General features: G+C 45.4%; 1 protein-coding gene across 1 annotated transcript; it reads right to left on the bottom strand.

Moving 5' to 3' along the window:
• Positions 1-230: 230 nt before the first annotated feature.
• Positions 231-20,641, bottom strand: LOC118088967 (fatty-acid amide hydrolase 1). Its single transcript, XM_035123232.3, has 15 exons — positions 20,409-20,641; positions 17,533-17,646; positions 16,222-16,365; positions 14,813-14,946; positions 10,497-10,703; positions 9,913-9,953; positions 9,167-9,291; positions 7,371-7,496; positions 6,429-6,526; positions 5,236-5,335; positions 4,642-4,682; positions 3,540-3,579; positions 2,030-2,138; positions 576-721; positions 231-470 (listed from the first exon to the last, which is right to left on the bottom strand). Exons 1-15 carry the CDS (start codon positions 20,586-20,588, stop codon positions 342-344), a joined length of 1,734 nt encoding a protein of 577 aa, XP_034979123.2. The 5' UTR covers positions 20,589-20,641; the 3' UTR covers positions 231-341.
• Between the last annotated feature and the right edge of the window lie 2,626 nt (positions 20,642-23,267).

The raw sequence follows: 23,267 nt of genomic DNA on the forward strand, positions 1-23,267 counted from the left end.
AGAAGAGGGCATTTCCCAATGTGCCTCTCCCTACGTGTCTTGTGCTTTTGTCAGCAGTTTAACTCTGGCTTTCTGATGGCTATGGTTTCACTGACACTTGTGGTTTTCTAGTTTGAACCTTTTGTTAATTTGTTACAAACGAAAAGCAGTGTATGAAGTTTTGAAAGAAGATGAACTATCACCTCTGCTGCATTGTTGCAGCAAGCCCACAAATGACCACCAGACACAAAAGCACTTCAGTTATTTAATCAAAATAGCTACAGAACAGCTCCATGGTTATTATGGGCCTTCCCAGGCCCAGGCCCCAGCTTCCCGTCATATCAGTTTCTGCAATATCTCATTCAATTCTTGTTTGATTTCTCCCGGGTCAGTTTCTCCACTTCCTTCATGAACCGGAGGCACAGCTCATCTTGCCATGGCAAAGCTACACACTGGACGGCCACAGGGAGTCCCACAGCCCCTTGCACTGCCTGCAGGGACAGAACACACGGGAATAAGGTTTTTTTCCCTACCAAAGAATGGCTTCTGATGCCCACTACAAAGCAGTTGCTTCCAAACACAACATAGTGACAAACCTTTGCAAAGACCTTGTCCCACATATCATTAAAGTGCCCTCTGAAACTCTTCAGCTCCTCCTCATCCTCCTCTGTCACCGACGTGACAGGCACCACCCCGGCGGGGAAGTCCAAGTAGTTATACAAGACGGTGTAACTGGCTCCCACTGCAGAGACAACAGGACAGGTTAAAACTTTTAAGTATAGATAAGGGCACCGGGTCAAATCTCTTTGGCACTTTACTGTTTGGCACCCTCTACAGCAGAAGGTGCTTTAAGATTCTCCTCCTCCTCCTCTTACTGTTGAGAAGACTGACTGGAGAAATCAAGCCTTCTCTCAAGCAATGAAACATGGGCCACTTCATACAGGGACTTCTCCATGCCAGTGGCCCTCAATAAGAGACAGCAACGTCTTTCTGGAGACTTCCCGTGGGACCAGATTGGCCCATACATAGCAAGGCCCTGACAAATGTTACAGGGGAAGCACCCACTGAACACATGAAGGGTTGTAATCAATACAGCGCTAAGCAATCATTCCATCAGCACAAGGGTTCTTCCTTGTGCAACATAATATTCTCATTCTTTCTCTTCCTCCTTCCCCCAAACCTGTCCTACGTGTTTCTCCAACCCTCCAGAGCATATTTCAGGAAGGTGCGTGGGGCAAGAAGGGTGAGAAGTTCCATTGCACTCGTGCTAATGCAACAAGTTCGTTGAACACCACCAATGCTGAATTGCACTAGCACCACCACCATGCAACTGAGACAGGTGTTTGACAAGAACATGAGCCACTACTGCAAACTCTCATATACACAATTACTGCAGCACACAAGTACACTTGCTCTCACAAAAGGGCTATAGATTCGCAATTATTCTTAATCCAGAGCTGGCATGGGAAAACCCCTCCCACCCATCCAAGCCCAGCTGCATCCCTTGTGACAAGTTGCTGTGGGGTTTCAGATGCTGCTGGATTCCAAATCCCAAAAGCCCCAGTCAGCATGGTCAGGGATAATGGGAGTTGTAGTCCAACATCTGGAGGGGCACAGATACCCCACCCTGCCTTAAAGCATGCTGTTACACAATGTCTTATTAGCACAGCTGACTTGGCCTGGATCATCTTCTTGCATCTTTACATTTATATTTGGGGATGGAGCAATGTCAGATGCACTCATAGTGAAGGGCTCGGCAACGTGAATGCCACTACACACCACCCAAGCACATGTGCCTTTTAAGTAGGAATCTATTGCTGCTAAGCCACACGGACTCATAAAAGGGGGGGTTAGGTTGTGCAACAAGATATACTATACATCCAGTCCCCAGAATATTGTCTGGACAATAAAGAGGCTTCTGTGAACACAAAGGTTGGCCATTCTTGGCTTAGAGCATCGGAATCCAGTGCAAGTTGCAGTATTCATGAAAGTACTCCAACATATACCAGTGCCCTCTGGAAACTTCATTTCCCATGCAATGTGGAATTACCTGACAATCTCCCAGGAAACCCAATCTTAAAAGCAGGACCGAGGGCAGGACAAAGCACCACATCTAGATCTAGCCTCCTCCATTCACCAATGAATTCCTGGCAGTATCCCTAAGAGGGGAGAATAGTAAAAAAACAAAAAACAGCCAGCAGCAGCAACAACAACAGGCATACTTCAGCACAAGTGGCTGCACATGACTGGCAGCAAACAAAAATCTATTACAGGCTTCCTCGACCTCAGCACGCCAGATGTTTTGAGGCTACAATTCCCATCATCCCTGACCACTGGTCCTGCTAGCTAGGGATCATGGGAGTTGTAGGGCAAAAACATCTGGAAGGCCAAGGTTGAGGAAGCCTGATCAAATTGAAAGAACTAAGCATGGCCCTACCACCAAAATTCCTTTTAAGTGTATGGCAGCGTCCAAGCATCAAAGCAAGCATGAGCATAATGACATTCTCTCCAAGGCAGCAGAAAAGGGGATGTTGGGGATAGGAGAGTATCCTGGAGTCACACACAGTTTGAAGCAGGAACCAACTGCTTTGGGCTCACTTGCGATGAAAAGCAGCAATCAAAAGCCTTACTTAAATAAAGGCCCTTTAAAGTTGCATGTTCCTCAAATCCTCTGCAATTGTTACTTCTGCTGCAGCCACATGGAGAGATGACATTTTAAGGGTGGCTTGGAAAGTAGCAGCAATTTCTGTTAGGAATCGTCAGCAAGCCATTTTATTAGTTGCCCTTGCAGCTAGAGTCCTCTTCAACAACACAGTTCAGAACTCTGGAGAGCAGCCAAGACCTGCCAGTTTGGGGTCAGTCTCCATAGGTCCTCTCCACCCAATTTCTTCTCTACCAGACGTGGCCACAGGAGCAAAATATGCAATCCCTCTTCTCTGCACATGTTCACATTTGGATGTAAGAACATAGGACGGTGCCTTAGATTAAGCCAAGCATCTGGTCTCACCCAGCAGTGACTCTCTGGGGCTTCAGACGGGTGTTTTCTCTCAGCCCTACCTGCAGAATTCAGGGACTGAGTATGTATTCTGTTAGAGCTGTAGAACTTTAAAAGCTCTGGGGTGGACCAAGATGATATACCGGTAGATCAACTCAGATGCCAAAGTGACCGAATGAAGTTTGCAGTTGTAACTCTCAGTTATCCTCAAGGATGTTCTCTGCATGACAGACACTCCAGTAATGTCTTTTAACACTGATTTCAATGTACAGCATTATTTAAAATGGAAGGAAGATTTTGTATAAAGCTATGTCAGAACTACACCTCACTGGGGGAAACAGCTGCAGAAGGCTATGCGAGTAAGCCTAGAAACTTGGCTGGATTTTCATATTACAATTTGAAACAAAACAGATATTGTAATATTTCTCATAGGATGGGAGATTTTGGTCCAAGGCTGGCAAAGGTTATAACAGCCTTTCCCATAAACTTATTGGGACATTTATGGAGCTTGAAATACTCTTAACAACAACAAAAACAAAAACAAAAACCCTCAAAGGAAATCTACCTCAATTTCCGTGTGAAGTTCCCAAAGCTCTTTCACAGACCTGAAAATTCAAAAAGAAGCTGGAGGTGAATGAGAAATTGGTGAGTTCAGCCTTTATGCTCATTGTTTGTACCAAGATGGTGTCTTCCAGGTGTGGCAGACTGCAACTCCCATCAGCATGGCCAAAGGTGATGACAGATCCACCACATGAGCTAGCCCTGGCCTATGCCTACAGGCAAAACTACACAATACCCCAACAATATTTGGTTTGCTAATGTAGCATATATGGGATTGAGGGGGGATTTGTAAGGAAGAAGGGATGAATGGTACAAAACCCATCCATGCTCATGAATCCACCTGTGCCTCCATCAAACTAGGTCACACATCCACACTCCAGTGACCAGGATTGCTTCCCATTTTAAAGCTTTGCTGAAGAGGAATTAAAAAAGCATTCAGGAAGGGTTAAGCACCTTCCTATGTCCCACCTCAATTCCCCCCTAACTACACCAACCTTTATTTGCACCACAAGGGCAGCAGGAAGCAGCGATTAGAAACTGCATTTCACCCCCGTAATATACTAGTGTGCATTTTTAAATTTCAAAAATAAAATTTTTAAAGGCAGCTATTGTACATTTTGAATTTAGACTGTATTTTTCCAGAAAAGCTAAAGGAACTACTTTTCAGCAGGCATGTATAGGATTGCACTGTTAAGACTCCTGCACCAGAACTCAGTGAGGCCATATGAAAAGCCAACCCCATTCTGCTTTGATCTATGCTGAAATTTGCAAGCACAGGAAGCTAGTCATCACCTGGACCTCCACGGAAGTTAGATCAGGTAGCATGAGGGGGCGGGAATCAGTGAATGCTCCTCCCATCCATTCCACCCTCAGTGACATCTCCTGACTCTTTCCTCCCAAGGTTGTGTGGCAGACCAGATGACCTGCCTGCTACAGCAGGTGGGGAAAGTGGAGAACAAGTTCAAGGAGGAAACAAGTGGGAATGGTTGCCGTTCCCGTGTTTCCACTGCAGTTGGGGGTTCAAATGGGACATGAACAACATAGCTGCTAGCAATGCTAGCATATGAAAACTGTAAGCCCACTGCACCCCCATCCTGAAGCCTTACCTCTCATTCATGCATGTCAGAATTTTGGACATACGAAGACTCTAAGGAAACAAAGAAAGGACTGATAGGTTTTGAGTTGAAAATGCCCATTACATAAACATATTATGCTCAAATAGAAGTCTACCTTCCATTTAGGACAGACATTCCCAAACTGCGGCCCTCCAGATGTTTTGGCCTACAACTCCCATGATCCCTAGCTAACAGGACCAGTGGTCGGGGAAGATGGGAATTGTAGTCCAAAACATCTGGAGGGCCGAAGTTTGGGGATGCCTGATTTAGGAGGTATAACATTTTTTTTTATTATTAAGTAAATAAATCATCCTTCACTGGTGGGTCCCAGGGTGGGTTACCTGAATTGAAAATATTAAAAACTGTTTTTTTAAATAACTGCAGTCACAGGAGTAGAGTGGATACTGAAAGCACACCGTCAAGGGTAAAGAAGTGTGTCTTCAGCATTCTATTGCACTGAAATGCAATGCTAATCAGAACTGTTGCCCATTCACCAGGACTAAAAATCCCTTCTCAAAAAATACCAACAGCCATAGGCTGCCATCTTCAGCAAATCAAGACAGGAGCTAGAGAAGTGGAACTTACTATTGGCTTGATAATGCAGGATAGGAGGCTTCGAAACCAATTGGGCAACTTTGCTATAAGCACCAATTCCTTTGCATTGGGATCCGCAGACTCCCCTTTGCTGAAAGGCAACCAAGGCAATTAGGTTACACAATCCTCAGTGAATTTTATATTATCCATACCTTCAGCCATTTCAGCCCCACAGAACCATCAGCCATGGCTACTGCTGTTCAGAATGGAACACACTGATCACTTAACAAAAAGATCTCTTCTTGTCTGGCATGCAGAGGCATTCACTGTGCAGGTTATATGTTGCATATAGAGTATGTGACCATTTAAAAATGTTTTCAGTGGTCCTTAATGTTTTTGTTTTACAGTGCTCGGTTTTCGAATGCAATCTGTTCCGGAAGACCGTTCGGTTTCCAAAACGTTTGAGAACCGAGGAGCAAAGAGCCGTTTGCAATATCCATTGAGAAAATTGAAAACATGTAGTGGAAGCCATTTGACTTCTGAGGTGCATTGGAAAATGGAAGCCATTACTTCTGGGTTTCCGGCGTTCGAAAACCAAAACGTTTGGCTTCCGAGACTCTTGAAAACCGAGGTCTCACTGTACAGTGGAACCTCTACTTACGAATTTAATCCATTCCGAATGCACATTCGTAAGTAGAAACATTCGTAAGTCAAAACGATGTTTCCCATAGGAATGCAATGGGAATGGATTAATTCGTTCCGGGGCCTTTAAAAAAAAGGCACTTTAAAGGCCGGCGGGAGGCAGCGATGGGCCGATCCGGCCCTATGGCTGGATTGGCAGGTGGGGAGGCTGGCGGGAGGCCGGTGGCTGTGGCGGCAATGGGCCCGATCCAGCCCTATGGCCGGATCCACAGGTGGGGAGGCCGGCGGGAGGCCGGTGGTTGTGGCGGTGATTATTATTATTATTCCCCTTGTCCACCATGCAGCAGAAAGAACTCTGAAACACAGCAGGATAAAGAGAACAGAAAGGAAAGGAGCAGCAGGGACCTCACCAAGGAAGGTATGAGCGGGATGCTTAGCTAAGTAACCAGTGTGAAAAATGTAAGCAGAACCTTGCTGATGAGTGCATGATGGTGAAAGCCTTTGTACCCAAAGTAAGGTAAGTAACCAATCTTCTTCTTCTTGGGGTTTAATGGTGTAGTGCATATACACATGCCAGCATTTATATATACAGGAATACTTACAAGCCTTCTAAGAAAGTGGCACAGCCATCAGCAAACAAGCCCTTGGGAGAAACGCTACACATGAAATCATCTGTGCGGCAGGGCTTAAAGGGGACCAGCTAAAAAAGGAAAGCGAGAATACAGGATGAAAATCTTTCTCGCTGTAAAGGTAAAGGTACCCCTGACCATTAGGTCCAGTCGTGACCGACTCTGGGGTTGCGGCGCTCATCTCTCACTGTAGTGCCACACAAATATAAACTTCTGACTTGCAAAACAAAAAAACACTCATTCATTCTGCATGGAAAGCATTTTGCAAGAACAGCAGCCAACCTTCCTGGCAGTGACAACTACCGCAAGTTCTAGAGGAGGAGGCAGATGTTGTTTCTTTCAAACAACCCTCAACTGAAGCTATTTATTGCTACCCAGATTCTGGCATTCTAGAGAAATTGGAGAAGTTTCAAAACTTTCTCCCCAAATCATGTGGTGAAAAGAAAAGAAGTAAAATAGCTATCCCCACTTAAATGAAAGATTTACCAGTATATAAGCGGCTATGCTTGAGGTTAGAGCAGTGCGGAATACCGAGTCTAAAGCCAGACACAAATCAACATCATGTATTGTCCATGTTCAGGTCTAGGATCAGCAGATAGCCAAAGAAAATGGGAGACACTGGAGCTAATGGTCAGGGGTCCCTTTACCTTTAAAGTTAGCAAGTCACAACCCCACCTTATCATGGCATACTGGTCATTCTGAGTTATCATTCTTTAAGATGTAAAGCACCACAAAGAAAGAAAAAAAGGAAATACATTTAAGGACAGTTGTTCTTCATTAAAATATGACTGACTTTCTACTCCTTAACCACCCCTGACAGAGCCACCCCATCTTCTCTTGCCCAGGACATCAATGGAATTATAGGTGGCAGTGGTGGGGAGGGGGGTGTTTGTGGATGTGGAGACAGATACATACCGTGTGACCAGCCTTTTCCAGAAGTTGCTTGGTTTCTAGTACAGCCCGTCTCATGGAAGGGCTTGCCATAGTGAAGGAATCTGTGACATAGTAACCTATCCGGAGGGGCTGAGAACTGGAGTACACCTAGATAAAATTATCACAAGGTTAAGAGAACAGTTTGGAAATCAAAACATAACATAATCATTTGGGAGTCTTTAAAGACAGATGCACTAGATCAAGCTTTTAAGTGTCTACAGTGGGAGCTGTAGTTCACCATCCACTAAACTACAATTCCCAGCACCCTTAAACTACAGCTCCCAGGATTCTTGGGGGCAATGTTGTGCTTTAAATCTAAGGTCTGAATGCAGCCCCATTCTCTACTAGTCAATTATATTTCTCAGAATAATCCCATATCCATGCCAAGAGAAAGCATCTTGAAAATCTGAATTCCCAGTGTACTTTAAGCAATGATTGCTCCCCAACCACATGACTACCACATGACATGCACAACCACATGACTACCACATGACATGCACATGACTACTTTTCACAATAGGAGATGTTCCTACCAGTTTCTGTAGGGAGGAATGTATCTGAAGAACACTGTTCTGCAGTTTCTCATGTAAGTAGAACCCTTCCCTTTCCCTCGCATGCTTGTGGGAATAGGATGAGGACTAGGGAGGCTTCCGGTGTGATCCAGAAGGATTTACATGTTGTTCTTAACCTCTTTCTCCCCCACAATACCCTTGCCCTCATCACAGACAGTCAGGAATACTGGTCCGATGTTCAGAGACACACACCCCTCCGGACTAGGATAGACTACTAAACTACACAATCTGGGATGGCAGCAGAAATTAAAATGTGAGCCAGAGCTAAGGTTGCCAGACTCAATAGAGGACAGGACTTCTGTGACTTTAATTGCCCTGCTCTCTTTTGAGTCTGGAAACCTTAAAGAGAAACCAGCAGACCCTTTGTTTAATTTCGAAGCAAAGGGTCTGCTGGTTTCTCTTTCAGGTTTCCAGACTCAAAAGAGAGCAGGGCAATTAAAGGCACAGAAGTTCTGTCCTCCATTGAGTCTGGCAACCCTAGCCAGAGCTGCCTGCTAGATCTTACTTTAAAGTACCAATGCTGTGTGAGGTCCTAATATGGAAGGCGTCCTCTGAGTGTATGAAGAGAGCCTGTTGCATCTCATCACAGCACACTCCAGCACACCTGGGACTGAGGCGAAGGTTTCTAGGGCAGAGGATATTAACACTCCCCATAGAAATGAGCGCCAGGCCCTCCATTTTGTGAAGCTCAAGGTTTGCACTGCAAGGAAAGCACTCTTATTCCTCAGTTTGGTTACTCAGATCCTCTCGGACCCTAGTCAGCCTAGTTAATTTCAAGGTTACAAAGGGGGTCCATGCCAACTAGCCTTGTCTCCTCCCCATGTCCACATCCACAGCCTGGACATCTGCAGGGAGGCAGCCCTCATGCATATATATATACGCTGTACCCATGAAACATCACTCCTTGCAAATGTTTGTGCTGTACACACAGATCCCAGAATCATAGAATCATAGTCAGATTGCACAGGTGAAGGATTTGGACACACACACACACCCAAAAATTGTCCAGCAACTAAATAAATGTGTGTCTGTCAGCAGCTAATACTGTATGTTGAGCATCAGTGCACAAGGTGTTGTTGTTGTTTTTTTAAAAATCCCACATATTGGAAGTGGCCCGAAAGGAAGGGCAGAGCGATGTTATTGCTTTCACCATGTATTTGATTATCATAGAAAGGGGGGGGGTGCCTTTTCCTTCAGCCCTCTCACCTGCTCATTGAAGGGGAGGGGAGGCACTGTGGGATCCAGCCGGAACATTTCATTGCACAAGAGAGCTCTTAAGCAGAGAGCTAAGCTGTCAACGTCTTTCGCCATTGGCCCTATGCCTGCAGTCACTGGAATAAAAAATAAAAGAGAACAAGTCTTGACAAGAGGGTAGTCTTTCAAAACAGGGGAAACACTTCTGGGAGCAAGGCATCATGGGGATGAGAGCACTAACAGAAAGCAAGTAAGAAATCCAGTAAAAGCTAACTCATCCCCCAGATGACATATTGCCCTGCTTTAGAATCTCTTCACCATTCAATAAACAATGAAAACTGAAAGCTTAAAAAAAAGCGTGCTATCTGAAAAGCAAATTAAATACTACTGTAAAGGGACTTATGGAAGAAGCTGGTCAGTTATTTATTACAGGAAGAGTGTGGGCTATGTGCAGACCTTTCTTGCTAGAATTTCCACATCTGCTGCCACCCAAAAATCACTTCAATTTTTAAAAAGCTTCTGGTCCTCATGACTGAAGATTTCTACTTCAACATGCAAAATATCAACACACATCCCTAGCAGCATGTTTTTGGAACTCGTTTTGCAATTTTTAAAAGGATGGCAAGGTAGAGTGTTGTTGTTGTTGTTTTAAAAAAGTGTATAAAGTGTATAAACCCATTACTTAGTAAGAATTCAAAACTACCACATTTCCACCACCTAGACATCTCACTCTCTCCAAGCAAATGAGAATCACCAACCTGATTTCTGCCCACGAATGCTTGGTATAACTCCTTTTTTGCTGTGAAAAGATCACCAAAGAAGATGTTTCAGCACAGCTTCCAGGGTTGCTGGTTTCCAACACCTAAGTTTCCATTGTGTTCTAACAGGGAACCTATTCCCAGACCCCAGTTAAAGATGCTGCTTCTCACACCTTTGAGGGTTCTCCACTGAAGAAGGGATAAATCTTAGCCAGCAACCTAGTGCATCCCATTGAAGGAAATTCTCAAAAGGTCTTTTGTCCAAGCAGGGAGAAGATGAGAGACTGGTAGAGTAAAATCCCATTAAGTTCAATGCAACTTACTCACAGATAAGCAAGTATAGGATTGCTGCCCATTTCAAAAGTGCACATCAGTAAAAAAGAAAGAAAAGAATTAACTCCCCAACAAGTTTAGTGCCTGTGCAAGAACTTAAATTCGTAGCTTTCTTGGGAATCTTCTGCTTTTATGTGCACAATGAACCTGGATCCTGCAAAGAACAGCCCTCACCAGCCCCCAAGAAAGGCTTTCATCTATATATATAAAGCTTAAATGCTGTCTTTTAAGGCTGCAAACTTGCACTGTACCTAATTCGGCCACCTGTGGTTTTGAATCCACAAATTCCACAGAAAGCAGCCGGGATACGAATGCTGCCTGCTACATCTGTACCAAAGCCCAGGATGGATCCTCCGCCTTTAATAAGAGCACCTTCGCCTCCTGAAGAACCACCCGGAGTTTTGGAGTGATCCAGAGGATGGAGTGTCTGACCAAAGATCAGGTTGTTGCAGTCATAGCTAAAAACACAAGAGAAGGCAGTCAAATGGTTAAGCCACAGCTAAGTCAAATATACCTTGCTGCCCCCTATCCCAGATAGGATCTGTGCCATAGCTGCAGCTCCCTTGCCCAATCTCCTATATAAATATATTTAGTTACTTATTTCATAACACTTACGCACCACTTGATTGGATAAAACCCTCAAAGCGGTTTACAAAAAAAGGATAAACTCATCCATAAGATGAATCAATAACAATTTAAGACTTTCAAAAAGGAAAAAAGCAATAGACTAAAAAACAGATTAAAACTTGCACCAACTTTCTAAACATGCAGGTAAAGGTAAAGGGACCCCTGACCATTAGGTCCAGTCGTGACCGACTCTGGGGTTGCGCGCTCATCTCGCATTATTGGCCGAGGGAGCCGGCGTACAGCTTCCAGGTCATGTGGCCAGCATGGCAAAGCCGCTTCTGGCAAACCAGAGCAGCACATAGAAACGCCGTTTACCTTCCCGCTGTAGCGGTTCCTATTTATCTACTTGCATTTTGACGTGCTTTCGAACTGCTAGGTTGGCAGGAGCTGGGACCAAGCAACGGGAGCTCACCCCGTCACAGGGATTTGAACCGCCGACCTTCTGATCAGCAAGCCCTAGGCTCAGTGGTTTAACCACAGCGCCACCTGGGTCCTCAAAAACATGCAGGTAGGCTTGCCTAAACAAAAAAATGTTTTTCGCAGGCACCAAAAAGTGTACAGTGAAGGTGCCTGATTCATATCAATAGGCAGGGAGTTCCAAAGTGTAGGTGCTGCCACACTAAAAAGTGAGGAAGGCCAGGCCAGGGGGTACACGACCATCAGCTCCTGATAGAACCAGCAATGGCTTGGGAGACTTGTCAGGGCACCTGTTTCCCACCTTCCCTGGGGCTGCTGAAGAACTGCGTGCACTGAGGGAAGGCAGAAGCCAGGCCACGGAGCACACATACCACTGACTCCCAGGTGGCTCAAGAGGACTCTGCCACTGTACTTTTTATATAATGTATATGTAATGCAATGGCCAGAGGATTGGAAAAGATCAGTCTACATCCCAATTCCAAAGAAGGGCAGTGCCAAAGAATGCTCTAACTACCGCACAATTGCGCTCATTTCACACGCTAGCAAGGTTATGCTTAAAATTCTACAAGGCAGGCTTAGGCAGTATGTGGACCGAGAACTCCCAGAAGTGCAAGCTGGATTTCGAAAGGGCAGAGGAACCAGAGACCAAATAGCAAACATGCGCAGGATTATGGAGAAAGCTAGAGAGTTCCAGAAAAACGTCTACTTCTGCTTCATTGACTATGCAAAAGCCTTTGACTGTGTCGACCACAGCAAACTATGGCAAGTTCTTAAAGAAATGGGAGTGCCTGATCACCTCATCTGTCTCCTGAGAAATCTCTATGTGGGACAAGAAGCTACAGTTAGAACTGGATATGGAACAACTGATTGGTTCAAAATTGGGAAAGGAGTACGACAAGGTTGTATATTGTCTCCCTGCTTATTTAACTTATATGCAGAATTCATCATGCGAAAGGCTGGACTAGATGAATCCCAAGCCGGAATTAAGATTGCCGGAAGAAATATCAACAACCTCAGATATGCAGATGACACAACCTTGATGGCAGAAAGCGAGGAGGAATTAAAGAACCTTTTAATGAGGGTGAAAGAGGAGAGCGCAAAATATGGTCTGAAGCTCAACATCAAAAAAACCAAGATCATGGCCACTGGTCCCATCACCTCCTGGCAAATAGAAGGGGAAGAAATGGAGGCAGTGAGAGATTTTACTTTCTTGGGCTCCTTGATCACTGCAGATGGTGACAGCAGTCACGAAATTAAAAGACGCCTGCTTCTTGGGAGAAAAGCAATGACAAACCTAGACAGCATCTTAAAAAGCAGAGACATCACTTTGCCGACAAAGGTCCGTATAGTTAAAGCTATGGTTTTCCCAGTAGTGATGTATGGAAGTGAGAGCTGGACCATAAAGAAGGCTGATCGTCGAAGAATTGATGCTTTTGAATTATGGTGCTGGAGGAGACTCTTGAGAGTCCCATGGACTGCTAGAAGATCAAACCTATCCATTCTTAAGGAAATCAGCCCTGAGTGCTCCCTGGAAGGACAGATCGTGAAGCTGAGGCTCCAATACTTTGGCCACCTCATGAGAAGAGAAGAATCCTTGGAAAAGACCCTGATGTTGGGAAAGATTGAGGGCACTAGGAGAAGGGGACGACAGAGGACAAGATGGTTGGACAGTGTTCTCGAAGCTACGAACATGAGTTTGACCAAACTGCGGGAGGCAGTGCAAGACAGGAGTGCCTGGCGTGCTATGGTCCATGGGGTCACGAAGAGTCGGACACGACTAAACGACTAAACAACAACAAGTAGTTTTAGTGTTTGAAAATTGTAACCCCCCACAGGTGCCTTGGCAGGAAGGCAGAATTAAAATCCAATGCATAAAATAAACAAATCCTGCAATCAGCCACTATGTTCCAGTCTCAGATATTACCCTGCGCTTTAATCACAAGAATTCATGAGGCACCTAACAAAATACAGAGTCAGAACAAACCCTTTTAAACACCAACACAATGAAACGATCAGGAATGGCACGTTTCCAGAATGAGAAATGCCCAGGGGTCAAGAAATTAAACATTCTCTAATGAAGAATGATGCAAGTTACCAATCCTCTCATTAACACAGAGCTGCCCATTACAACAAAAGGTTGAGAGAGAAGGTGGGACCATTTACCGCTTGACAAGCAGGAAGCAACTATTACACAGCTAGTCAGAGGCTGATTTCAAGAGAAAACAAAGCTATAGAGAATCATTGCCTTTGATAGCTCTGGAAAAGTCTTGTTGCCTAGCTAACAAAACCACTTGCCACACTCCACTGCAAGCACAACAATGCCCAACAGTTTAAATGCTTAAAAGAACAAAAAAACAACAACCCACATTTGTGATTGTTTCTAGAAGGCCCATTTTAAACCATATGGGGGCAGTTTTGCAACATTCAGTTCATAACTTCTGTCTGACAGCATTTGTTTCATCTTCTATTTACAGTGGTACCTCGGGTTACAGACGCTTCAGGTTCAGGTTACAGACTCTGCTAACCCAGAAATAGTACCTCGGGTTAAGAACTTTGCTTCAGGATGAGAACAGAAATCGTGTGGCGGTGGTGGTAGTATGGCGGCAGTGGGAGGCCCCTTTAGCTAAAGTGGTACCTCAGGTTAAAAACAGTTTCAGGTTAAGAACGGACCTCAGGAACGAATTAAGTTCTTAACCCGAGGTACCACTGTATCTGCAGAAAAGTGCTTTCACACATCACATAGTCATCCCAGGCTTCTGATGTCTGAAAACAGCTACTGAGTTCAAAAACTGAGTTCAAAATCTAGCCGAACCTCTTGCCAATGCACAATATCTATAGACTGGAGTTATTGATATTAGAATTCTTGACACGTGAGCATGCAAAGTAAAAAGTTTCGTCCGATATATGCACCACTCAGAGAGGCCAGCAGACAAAGGGAGAGAGTTTAAATTCCCTCTTTCACTTACTCTTCTTCCTAGAGTAACAGGCTTGAGCAAATAAACTGAATGAAAGCTACTCTCTGGCAAAAGAACGGAAACAAGTATAGTTTATTGTTCCTTAATGGAGGCTCAATTAACTTTCATAAAAATAAAACTTATTTAAAGGATAGAATCAGAGTTGGAAAGTATCTCAAAGGTCATCTAGCTCCCCCCCACCTGCCCCCTGCTGATCAAGGAAATCCATTGCTACGTGGTTCTTTAAGCAGTCTAGGTGACCGCCTAAGGAAGGCAAGTCCACCCCCTTTCTGAGGCCATCTGTTCCACAGATGAATAGCTCATGCTATCAGGAAGTCCTTCCCAATGTTCATCTAAAATTTAATTTGAACTTGTTAGCTCTGGAAGAAGAAAAAAATTGCTCTACCATCTACAGTACGTGACTTCAAACATTTGGCTGTCATGTTGCCCCTGAATCATCTCTTCTTCAAGTGAACCACATTCAACTCCTTTCCTCATAGTATTCGTTATTTGTGTAATTGCCCACACAGAAATATAGCAATTGGGGAGGGGGGTGTTATATGATTTACCTCAATAAAGACTGAGGAACATTGGTTTTTACAAATGGAATTGCTCCTTGATGTTTCAACACCTGAATGACAACCGCATCTGTTGCTGCGGGCAGGTTGAGATGCTTCACCAGGCCCAGTGTGGAATCATGGCCCTGGGGGGGGGGGGGGAGAGGGAGAGGGAGAGGGAGAGGGAGAGGGAGAGGGAGAGGGAGAGGGAGAGAGAGAGAGAGAGAGAGAGAGAGAGAGAGAGAGAGAGAGAACAGAGATAAGACATAAGGTCACAATGCTCTTTCACATATAAATTGTCTAGTAATATTCCTGATGATGGAGAGTTTTATCCAGGCATCCCCAAACTGCGGCCCTCCAGATGTTTTGGCCTACAACTCCCATGATCCCAAGCTAAGAGGACCAGTGGTCAGGGATGATGGGAATTGTAGTCCAAAACATCTGGAGGGCCAAAGTTTGGGGGTGCCTGGTTTTATCCATGGAGAAAATTGAAGCCTAAGTTCATGTCAACATGTACACTAGAAGGCTAACAGGTCAGGCCCACTGCCACTGTTCAGTAGGGTTTCCCCTCCACACAGGATTCTAGCACAGGAATAGGTTTTGTAAATGAATTGACCCAGCAAAAGATAATGCCCCACTGTGTGCAGGAGGGCATTCACAACCAAACACATATCTCCTAGTACAATGCAACTTGAAAGAGGATCTTCTGCATGTGATGGGGCTGGTTCTCGGCACATACGAAAGCAATTAGAAGACTGATCAATCACAGGCATCCCTCAACTGCAGCCCTCCAGATGTTTTGGCCTACAACTCCCATGATCCCTAGCAAAGAGGACCAGTGGTCAGGGATGATGGGAATTGTAGTCTAAAACATCTGGAGGGCCAAAGTTTGGGGATGCCTAGATCATCACATCAAATTATGGAAGCTCCACTATGTAGCTGCCATGTCACACTGAAAAACTGCCCCCAAATTAGGTAGGAACAGCACATCATTCTGAATGAATCAGACACCAAGGAATAGGATCCAAGTAGGGTTGTCATACATCCGGAATTTCCCAGACATACCCAGAACACTGCAGTCAGAAGCAGTGTTCGGGCAGAAATCAGCAGAAATGTCCAGGAAAATCCAGACGTATGGCAACCCATTATTTGTGCCACTTTTCCTTAAAAATAGCTTTAAAAGGTCAACAACTTTGACCAAAAACAACAGCTTTTGTGCCCTGATTTACACTTTCTGAAATATGGCTACCTTACATCCAAGTCTCATTTCTGCAAAAAGTATAGACGTCATGCTACAATGCCAATCCCACCCTGCCCCTCAGATTCTGCTAGATAAGAAGATTGCCTCAGCAATTTTTCTAAGACATGGTTTCTCTGCAGATTTACTGGTTTGACACATGAGCACAGGGCATTGGTGGTACCTTGCAGTCAATGGAGTCCTTGATGCTGATGGGAACGCCATAGAGCAAACCCTTCTTCCCCTGACTTTTCACGTGCAGAAGCTGGGACTCACAATCTTCCAGATAATCAGTCACACAGTTGACATCTCTAGTCACTTTCAAGGCCTGTGAAAAGCAGGAAAAGGCAATCAGTTCAACCCACCTTCCGAGGCCTTCTTTTCTACAGCTTAGTACCTCATATAATTAAAACATACTTCCAAATAGTTAAGTCAAAATCTCCTTTTATGTACTTGGGAGTTTGGGTTCTACCCACTGGAGCAATAGAAATAAAGTTTCTCCAGCCCAGAGTGGCTGGGGAAACCCAGGCAGATGGGCAGGGTAGAAATTTTTTTTTTTTTATTTCTCCACCATCAATGCAACTTATCAAGTTTAATAAACAAAATGAAACAATGTGTTTGTGTGAGGGGAGGGGTTATTGTTTTGTTTTATTATGTATTTTATGCTCTCATTTTGTATTTTGATGTTGTGAACCACCCTGCTATCTTCGGATGAAAGGTAGTACAGTACCCAAATTTAATTAATAAATAAAAATATTTGAAGACTGCTATCATATTGCTTCTTAAACATCTACTCTCCCGGCTAAACATAGCAAACTCTTTCAACTTTTCCTCATAGGATTGGATCACTATCCTTGTCCTCCTCTGGACTCTTTCCAATAAAAGTTACTTTTCAAACCAATCGGTTTAGGGTTGGAATGCAAGAGAAATCCATGCTGGCACCCTGAGCAGCAGACCGAAGTTCAGACAAAGGATTTACAGTCTGCTATGTAGCATTTATTTGCTTGAGTGACAAAACCACTTCCGTTCCCACTGTGGCACACGGGGAACAAATTAAGTGCAAAACATTGTGAACAATATTGGCACTATGTGAACAACAACAACGATGCCCAACACAAAAAACCTTCAAGTATTCAACATTTACAAAGCACCTAAAATTTTCTAAGCATTGTACAGGTATTATAATATACATTATACAGTGAGTCTGCAGGCAGCGCCTCATAGCCAGGATACAAGAAGTGAGCAGGGAAAAAAACTGGGGCAAAAGAGGAAAATAAACAAATTCAAAAAAATGGAGCAGAGTGATTTTTCAGGCAGGGAGCAGGAACACAAGCTCCCAGCAGCCTTCAATAGACGGGGTCAGTTCCCTTTCACCCTGGATTACCTTGAACAAAGGGCAGAGTTTACCAGCCAAAACTTCACTCTGGCCACCACCACATCCCCTTCCCCACACTCATTTCCCTTTGCTTTTGGTGGAATGTCAGCCACACCTCACCTGGTCCATGTAGGCACAGAGGACATTCTCAGGTGAGAGTGATCCATCCCTCAGTTTCCCACAGAGTTCAGGAAGAGCCAAAGACAAGATGGGTTCTGGTTTGTGTCCTGGATTCTGAAGGAGAAATAGTAACAATAATAAAAAACAAAAAACCATCAAGTCCAGTGTTTTCCCCCCCGGGGGGTACACATACTCTTAAACATATTGTGAATCTAAGCTTGGCCTCGTTGAGGGGCAGTATTTCAATATGAGTAGGAAAATGAGAGTACCCCTAAACATTTTAAAAAATAATAATAATAAACACTGAGTCCATTTTATATACAGTATATATATATAGCAATCATACTACATTGCTGACTCACACCAACTGCTTCTATAATCCCACAACACAAAAGCAAATGCTTGTGTTTCAACACAGCAGGAGGAGGGACCCCGCCAAAACTATTTTTGTTGCACACTGGAAAGAGTACTTGACTTGATCTGAAGGTGCTAGTCAAAAAACCTGCTTGGTCACTAGGTGGCTTTTGGCAACTCTCAGATGCAATTACTTATTGGGTGGAAATATGGGAGCAGCCGCCTTTGGAAGATTGATTCAGGTTTGACTGCATCCATTGCCTGGATAATAGAAGTGGTACAACTGACAGTGTTAAAGGCCTCCCAACCAGTGGTGGAGCTACCTGCTCTGGCACCGGGAACGGCGTACATCCGGGGGCATGGCTGCTGCATGACCCAGGGGGCATGGTGCACATCCCAGGGGGCATGGCTCGCCGCCTGTGAGGATGTGGCATACATTGGGGGGGTGCACGTCGAGTGGCGTGCGCCCCAGAGCATGCACAGTGACCACGGGTGTCCCAGGGAGTGTGCAGCGAGAGGAAAGCATACTGAGGCATGCATGGTGAGTGCCAAGTGTCCCAGGCGGTGGGGCAGCCGCAATGTCACCGCCACCTATGGCACCCGAAGCGGCACTGCTCCCCCCACCCCCACCTTCATCTGCCAGTGCTTCCAACACTCCATCAAATTAAAATTAACAGCCAGTGGAATACTTGTGACATGGTCTGATGAATTCCCCTCTCTCTCAAATCTTGATTACGTGGAGACTGGACTTCTTGTGGCCACATTGTTTCTTCACTGTTTCTTCCATTGCTCTCTGGGACAGGTAGGTGGCTTGCATTTCAGGGTCTTCTACTGTCCTAACCACACTTAGTAAGGGAATCACACTCACTCCAAGGCCACGTGTTGAGTGGAATAGTGGGTGGGATGGCCCACACTTCCTCCCCACTCTTCCCACCCCACAGCTGACCACATGCGGTTGAATTTGCAAGCATATGTTGAACACACGTAAAATGCAGTTGTACTGTACTTCTGAAAATCTCTGGGAACTTTCCAGTTCTTCAACCTAAGCTTTCTTGAGTTTCAACTCTACAACATACTTAAAAAATGCTTAGCGTAGGACCAGGGAGACTAAATTTCAAATCTCAATTCACTCAGAAAGCTCACTGAGCAAGTCACTTTCTCTCATCTATTTTGAACTCTCCAATAAATAAATCCAAGCCTTTGATTGGATTGTGACACCTCAGTCAGCTCAGAACAACTCACATAAGTTTAGCAAGTGAAACTTTCTTCACCATCATTCTACCACATTTCAGTGCTTGGCTGTTCTTAATACCACAAACCATGATAAAGGAGCCCTGGACAGTAAAGTCCAGTCAAAGGTTACTATGGGGTGCAGTGCTCATCTTGCTTCAGCCGAGGGAGCCAGCATTTGTCCATAGACAGATTTCCAGGTCATGTGGTCAGCGTGACTAAACCATTTCTAGCGCAACGGGACACCGTGACGAGTGCCAGAGCGCACGGAAACGCCGTTTACCTTCCTGCCACAATGGGACCTATTTATCTACTTGCACTGGCGTGCTTTCCAACTGCAGGAGCTGGGACAGAGCAACAGGAGCTCACCCCATTGTGCGGATTTGAACCGCCAACCTTCCGATCAGCAAGCCCAAGAGGCTCAGTGGTTTAGACCACAACCCCGCCCACTCCCACCACAAAAAGCCAAGGCAGCACCCTAGAGGCAAATAGATAGATTTCTGCAGGCATAAGCTTTTGTAGACTAAATGCTTGTGTCTGGAAGTTGCCACAAAGTACATGGTAATGAGTCAAGATCAATCTAGTGGAACGTACTTCTGCCCGCAAATGCAGCTGTTGCACAGAACAGAGTCCAGGCTGCTTTCCTCCCTCTGCCACTCCCTCTGCCACAGCACTGTGAAAAGGCACAAGGGATCAAACGCTCCCTTTTAGGAGCCCTTAAAGCACGGGCAAGCGGAATCAATCTGGGGGCCGCCATCCCCTTCTGGGGGCCACATACCAGCGGTGCACAGTTTTAGAAGTTAAAGTGAGCAGAGCAAAGAATGTAAACATTGCTTTCATACAGCAGGCTCGTTTCAGCGCGCAACACACAGACACACCCCTTCTCCATCTTCCATCCAGGAAAAGTAATTGAATATCAGAGTCCAAGGACACCTTCCATCGGGGGAAGGAGGACTCGCACACACACAAACTCAATGAGATGCTGAAATAGGGCCAGTAGGGGGCGCGGCTGGGAAGGAGGAGGCTTGGTGTATGCATTCACACACACACACACGGGACAGAGGCTTATCACCACAGCCTTATAGTTGCAGGAAGAACCTTCGAGGTTAGGGCTGCAGCTGGCTCTGCCCCGTGACCCTCCAGGGGGACCAAACCAGCCAGTCTTTCCGCTTCGGGGGTCTTCCGACGACCCTTGCTCGGTGCCTCCAGCTGTCCCGTCCCGTCCCCCGTCCCCCCGAGGTAGGAATCAGGTGCGCTCAGCGAGGAGCCGCTTCCAGCCCAACGCCACGTACCTGCTCTTTGAACTTTCGGGCAGCCTTTTCCATTCGCTCCAGCGCACGCTCTCGCCTTTCTTTCGCCTCTTCCACCTTCCTCTGGACTTTCCGCCGCCGCCGCCATCTCAGCAGGAGGACCGTCGCCCCCGAGCAGCACAAGAGAGACCAGACGAGACTGGCGTTCATCCTCGCCTCCATCCCGGGAAGGATCCCGCGCGGCTACCGCTTCGTCCGCTACCACCGCTGACAGTGCCGGAAGGCTCGGCCCCCGCAAAGGGCGGAGACTGGATTCACGGGCTTGGACTCCCACACGGATTTCTCCAAACGCGGCGCGCCGGAAACCCATTCCGTTTTTATGCCTTCCTCCTACCCGCACCGTTAAAATCCACCCCGGGTTTCCCGGATATACAGTGCTGCTGCCCGAGAACCTCCACCTGCGATTTAGAAAGGGACAAGTTTCTGGTCCGTAACGCAGCGGAGGATGGGAAGCTTTGGGGGCTGCGCGAGGGTCGCCACACGCTAAAGAGGACGGGGCTCCCGCGCCTTTAATCGTTGGGAAGGAGGGATGTCAGCGGGCGTAACTCGCGTGACAAGCCCAAGCACCTGATTTTCTCCCTTCTACGTTAAAGGTGCAACAACTACCGGCCTCCTCTTCTCCCCTTGGTCATGAGGATGAGCGTAGTCTTTCGCTCATCTAACTTTCCCCAGCTAGGTAGACATCCTATGCATCCTAGAGGTAAGCTCTACGATGTACAGTAGTGAACTGAACTTCAGAGGTGTGTATAGCAGTGGTTCCCGATTAGCTAAGTACTGTGGACCCCGTTTTTCAAAAGCCAAGCTATGGACTCACCCCCTACTTTTTTGGGGGGGGGGAAGAAGTATATTTCTATGGTAGCTTTTGTTATGTGAATGGTGCAATGGACTCCTAGGGTATGTAGACCAACTGGAAACAACTGGGGGGTGTATAATCCACATAATGCAGCCCCTCTACACTTCCAAACATAGCATGAATTCTGCCAAAAAGATATGCACCAAGAATACATGAAAGCTGAAAGCTTGCTAATTAACCACTTTACACTTTTCCCCCTGGCATCTGATTGCGACTTTCTGGTTTTCAGCATGTCTTTGATTCCATCATAACACTTTCAAAGTAATATGTTTGTAAAAGCACAATGTGTACCAGAACTAACATTTTAATATACCATTGTTTTATCTTTGTAATCCAGCCTTTTTAAGAAATGTCCACCAAAAGGTTATATTCCTGGTTTGAGCCACACTTCCATTGTGCAGCAACCAACATCCACGCTCACCTTGATCAGAGGTCAAAATAATAAGTTAAGAATGGAAAAATTATTTCAAGGAAAAATCCTTACATCTCACTGACCCCTAAATAACAAAACAGGCTGATGGCGGGACAGATTAAAAAACAGGAATCTTATCCTGTCTAGCTGCTAAATTTTGAAACAAAACTTGGCTAAGAACCGCGCCCCCCCAACACACACACACACAATGCTTCAATTATGTACAAACCAGTCCAGTCCAATGCTGAGAAATACATGGGCAGGCCTGCCAGCAATGCGCTGAAAGCAAAGAGTAAGGTAACAGTAACTTCCATCATAGAGCTTCAGTATGCTGATGACAATGTAGTGTGCACACACTCGGAGGATGACCTCCAAACCATCCTAATTATCTTTGCAGCTTACGAAAAGCTTGGCCTATCACTCAATTTCCCAAAAATCAAAGTGCTGCACCAACAAGTACAAAATAACCCCTCTGCAGCGCCACAAATCCAACTCAATGGTGTAATGTTGGAAAACGTCCATCACTTCTCCTACCTAGGGAGTTATCTTTCCACAAGGGCCAACATTGATGCCAAAATCCAGCATCGCCTGAGCTCTATGAGTGCAGCTTTCTCCCAATTGAAGTGCAGAGTGTTTGAGGACTGGGACATTCACAGGGAAACCAAAATGCTTGTTTACAAAGCTATTGTACTACCAACCTTACTATATGCTAGTGAAACATGGACCACTTATAAAAGCCATCTCCAACTCCTTGAAAGATTCCATCAACGGTGTCTCCGAAAAATTTACACATCACTTGGGAAGACAGGCGAACTAATATCAGTGTACTGGAAGAAGCAAAGATCACCAGTGTTGAAGCAACGATTCTTCAACATCAACTTTGTTGGACTGGTCATGTGCAGATGCCTGATTATCGTCTTCCAAAGCAACTACTCTATTCCGAACTTAAAAATGGAAAGTGCAATGCTGGTGGTCAACAAGAGAGGTTTAAAGACTCTCTCAAGGCAAATCTTTAAAAATGTAGTATAAACACTGACAACTGGAAAACACTGGCCTGCGAGCACTCCGGTTGGAGAACAGCCTTTACCAAAGGTGTCATGGGCTTTGAAGACACCTTAACTCAGGACGCAAGGGAGAAACATGCTAAGAGGAAGGCATGCTTGGCAAATCCACACTGTGATCAACTCCCGCCTGGAAACCAATATTCCCATTGTGGAAGGATGTGTGGATCCAGAATTGGCCTCCACAGTCATTTACGGACTCATTTTTAAAGCTGTATTTATGGAAGACAATCTTATTCGGCTACGAGTGATCGCCAAAGAAGAAGAAAGCTTCTTCCAGCCTCTCTAGTATGAACAGCACCAACCTGAACTCCTGGGAGGCTGGGGGACTTTCCTCTGAAAATGCATGCAATAAATTTGATGGTGCAATTATATTATGCCATCCACCAGATAAGTTTCAAGCAGCCATGTCCAAGATTCCAATCACATCTTGTATATGACTTCTTTCCTGCAGTAGCCACTGGATCCAAAAGTCTTAAGTGGCGGTTGAACAGCCTATTAAGTCATTATGGATA

This window comes from Zootoca vivipara, chromosome 7 (genome assembly GCF_965207765.1).
Source record: "Zootoca vivipara chromosome 7, rZooViv2.hap1.1, whole genome shotgun sequence".
In the NCBI taxonomy this organism is placed as follows: Eukaryota; Metazoa; Chordata; class Lepidosauria; order Squamata; family Lacertidae; genus Zootoca; species Zootoca vivipara.

Bases quoted from the DNA above. Each gene is read 5' to 3' on its own strand.
- LOC118088967 (XM_035123232.3), bottom strand. From the start codon at position 20,588: ATGGAGGCGAGGATGAACGCCAGTCTCGTCTGGTCTCTCTTGTGCTGC. The intron at 9,954-10,496 runs GTACAGTGCAAG...ATCTTTTCACAG, and splicing joins ACCACAGGTGGCCGAATTAG to CAAAAAAGGAGTTATACCAA. The intron at 6,527-7,370 runs GTATGTATCTGT...TTCCTTTTTTAG, and splicing joins TGGAAAAGGCTGGTCACACG to CTGGTCCCCTTTAAGCCCTG.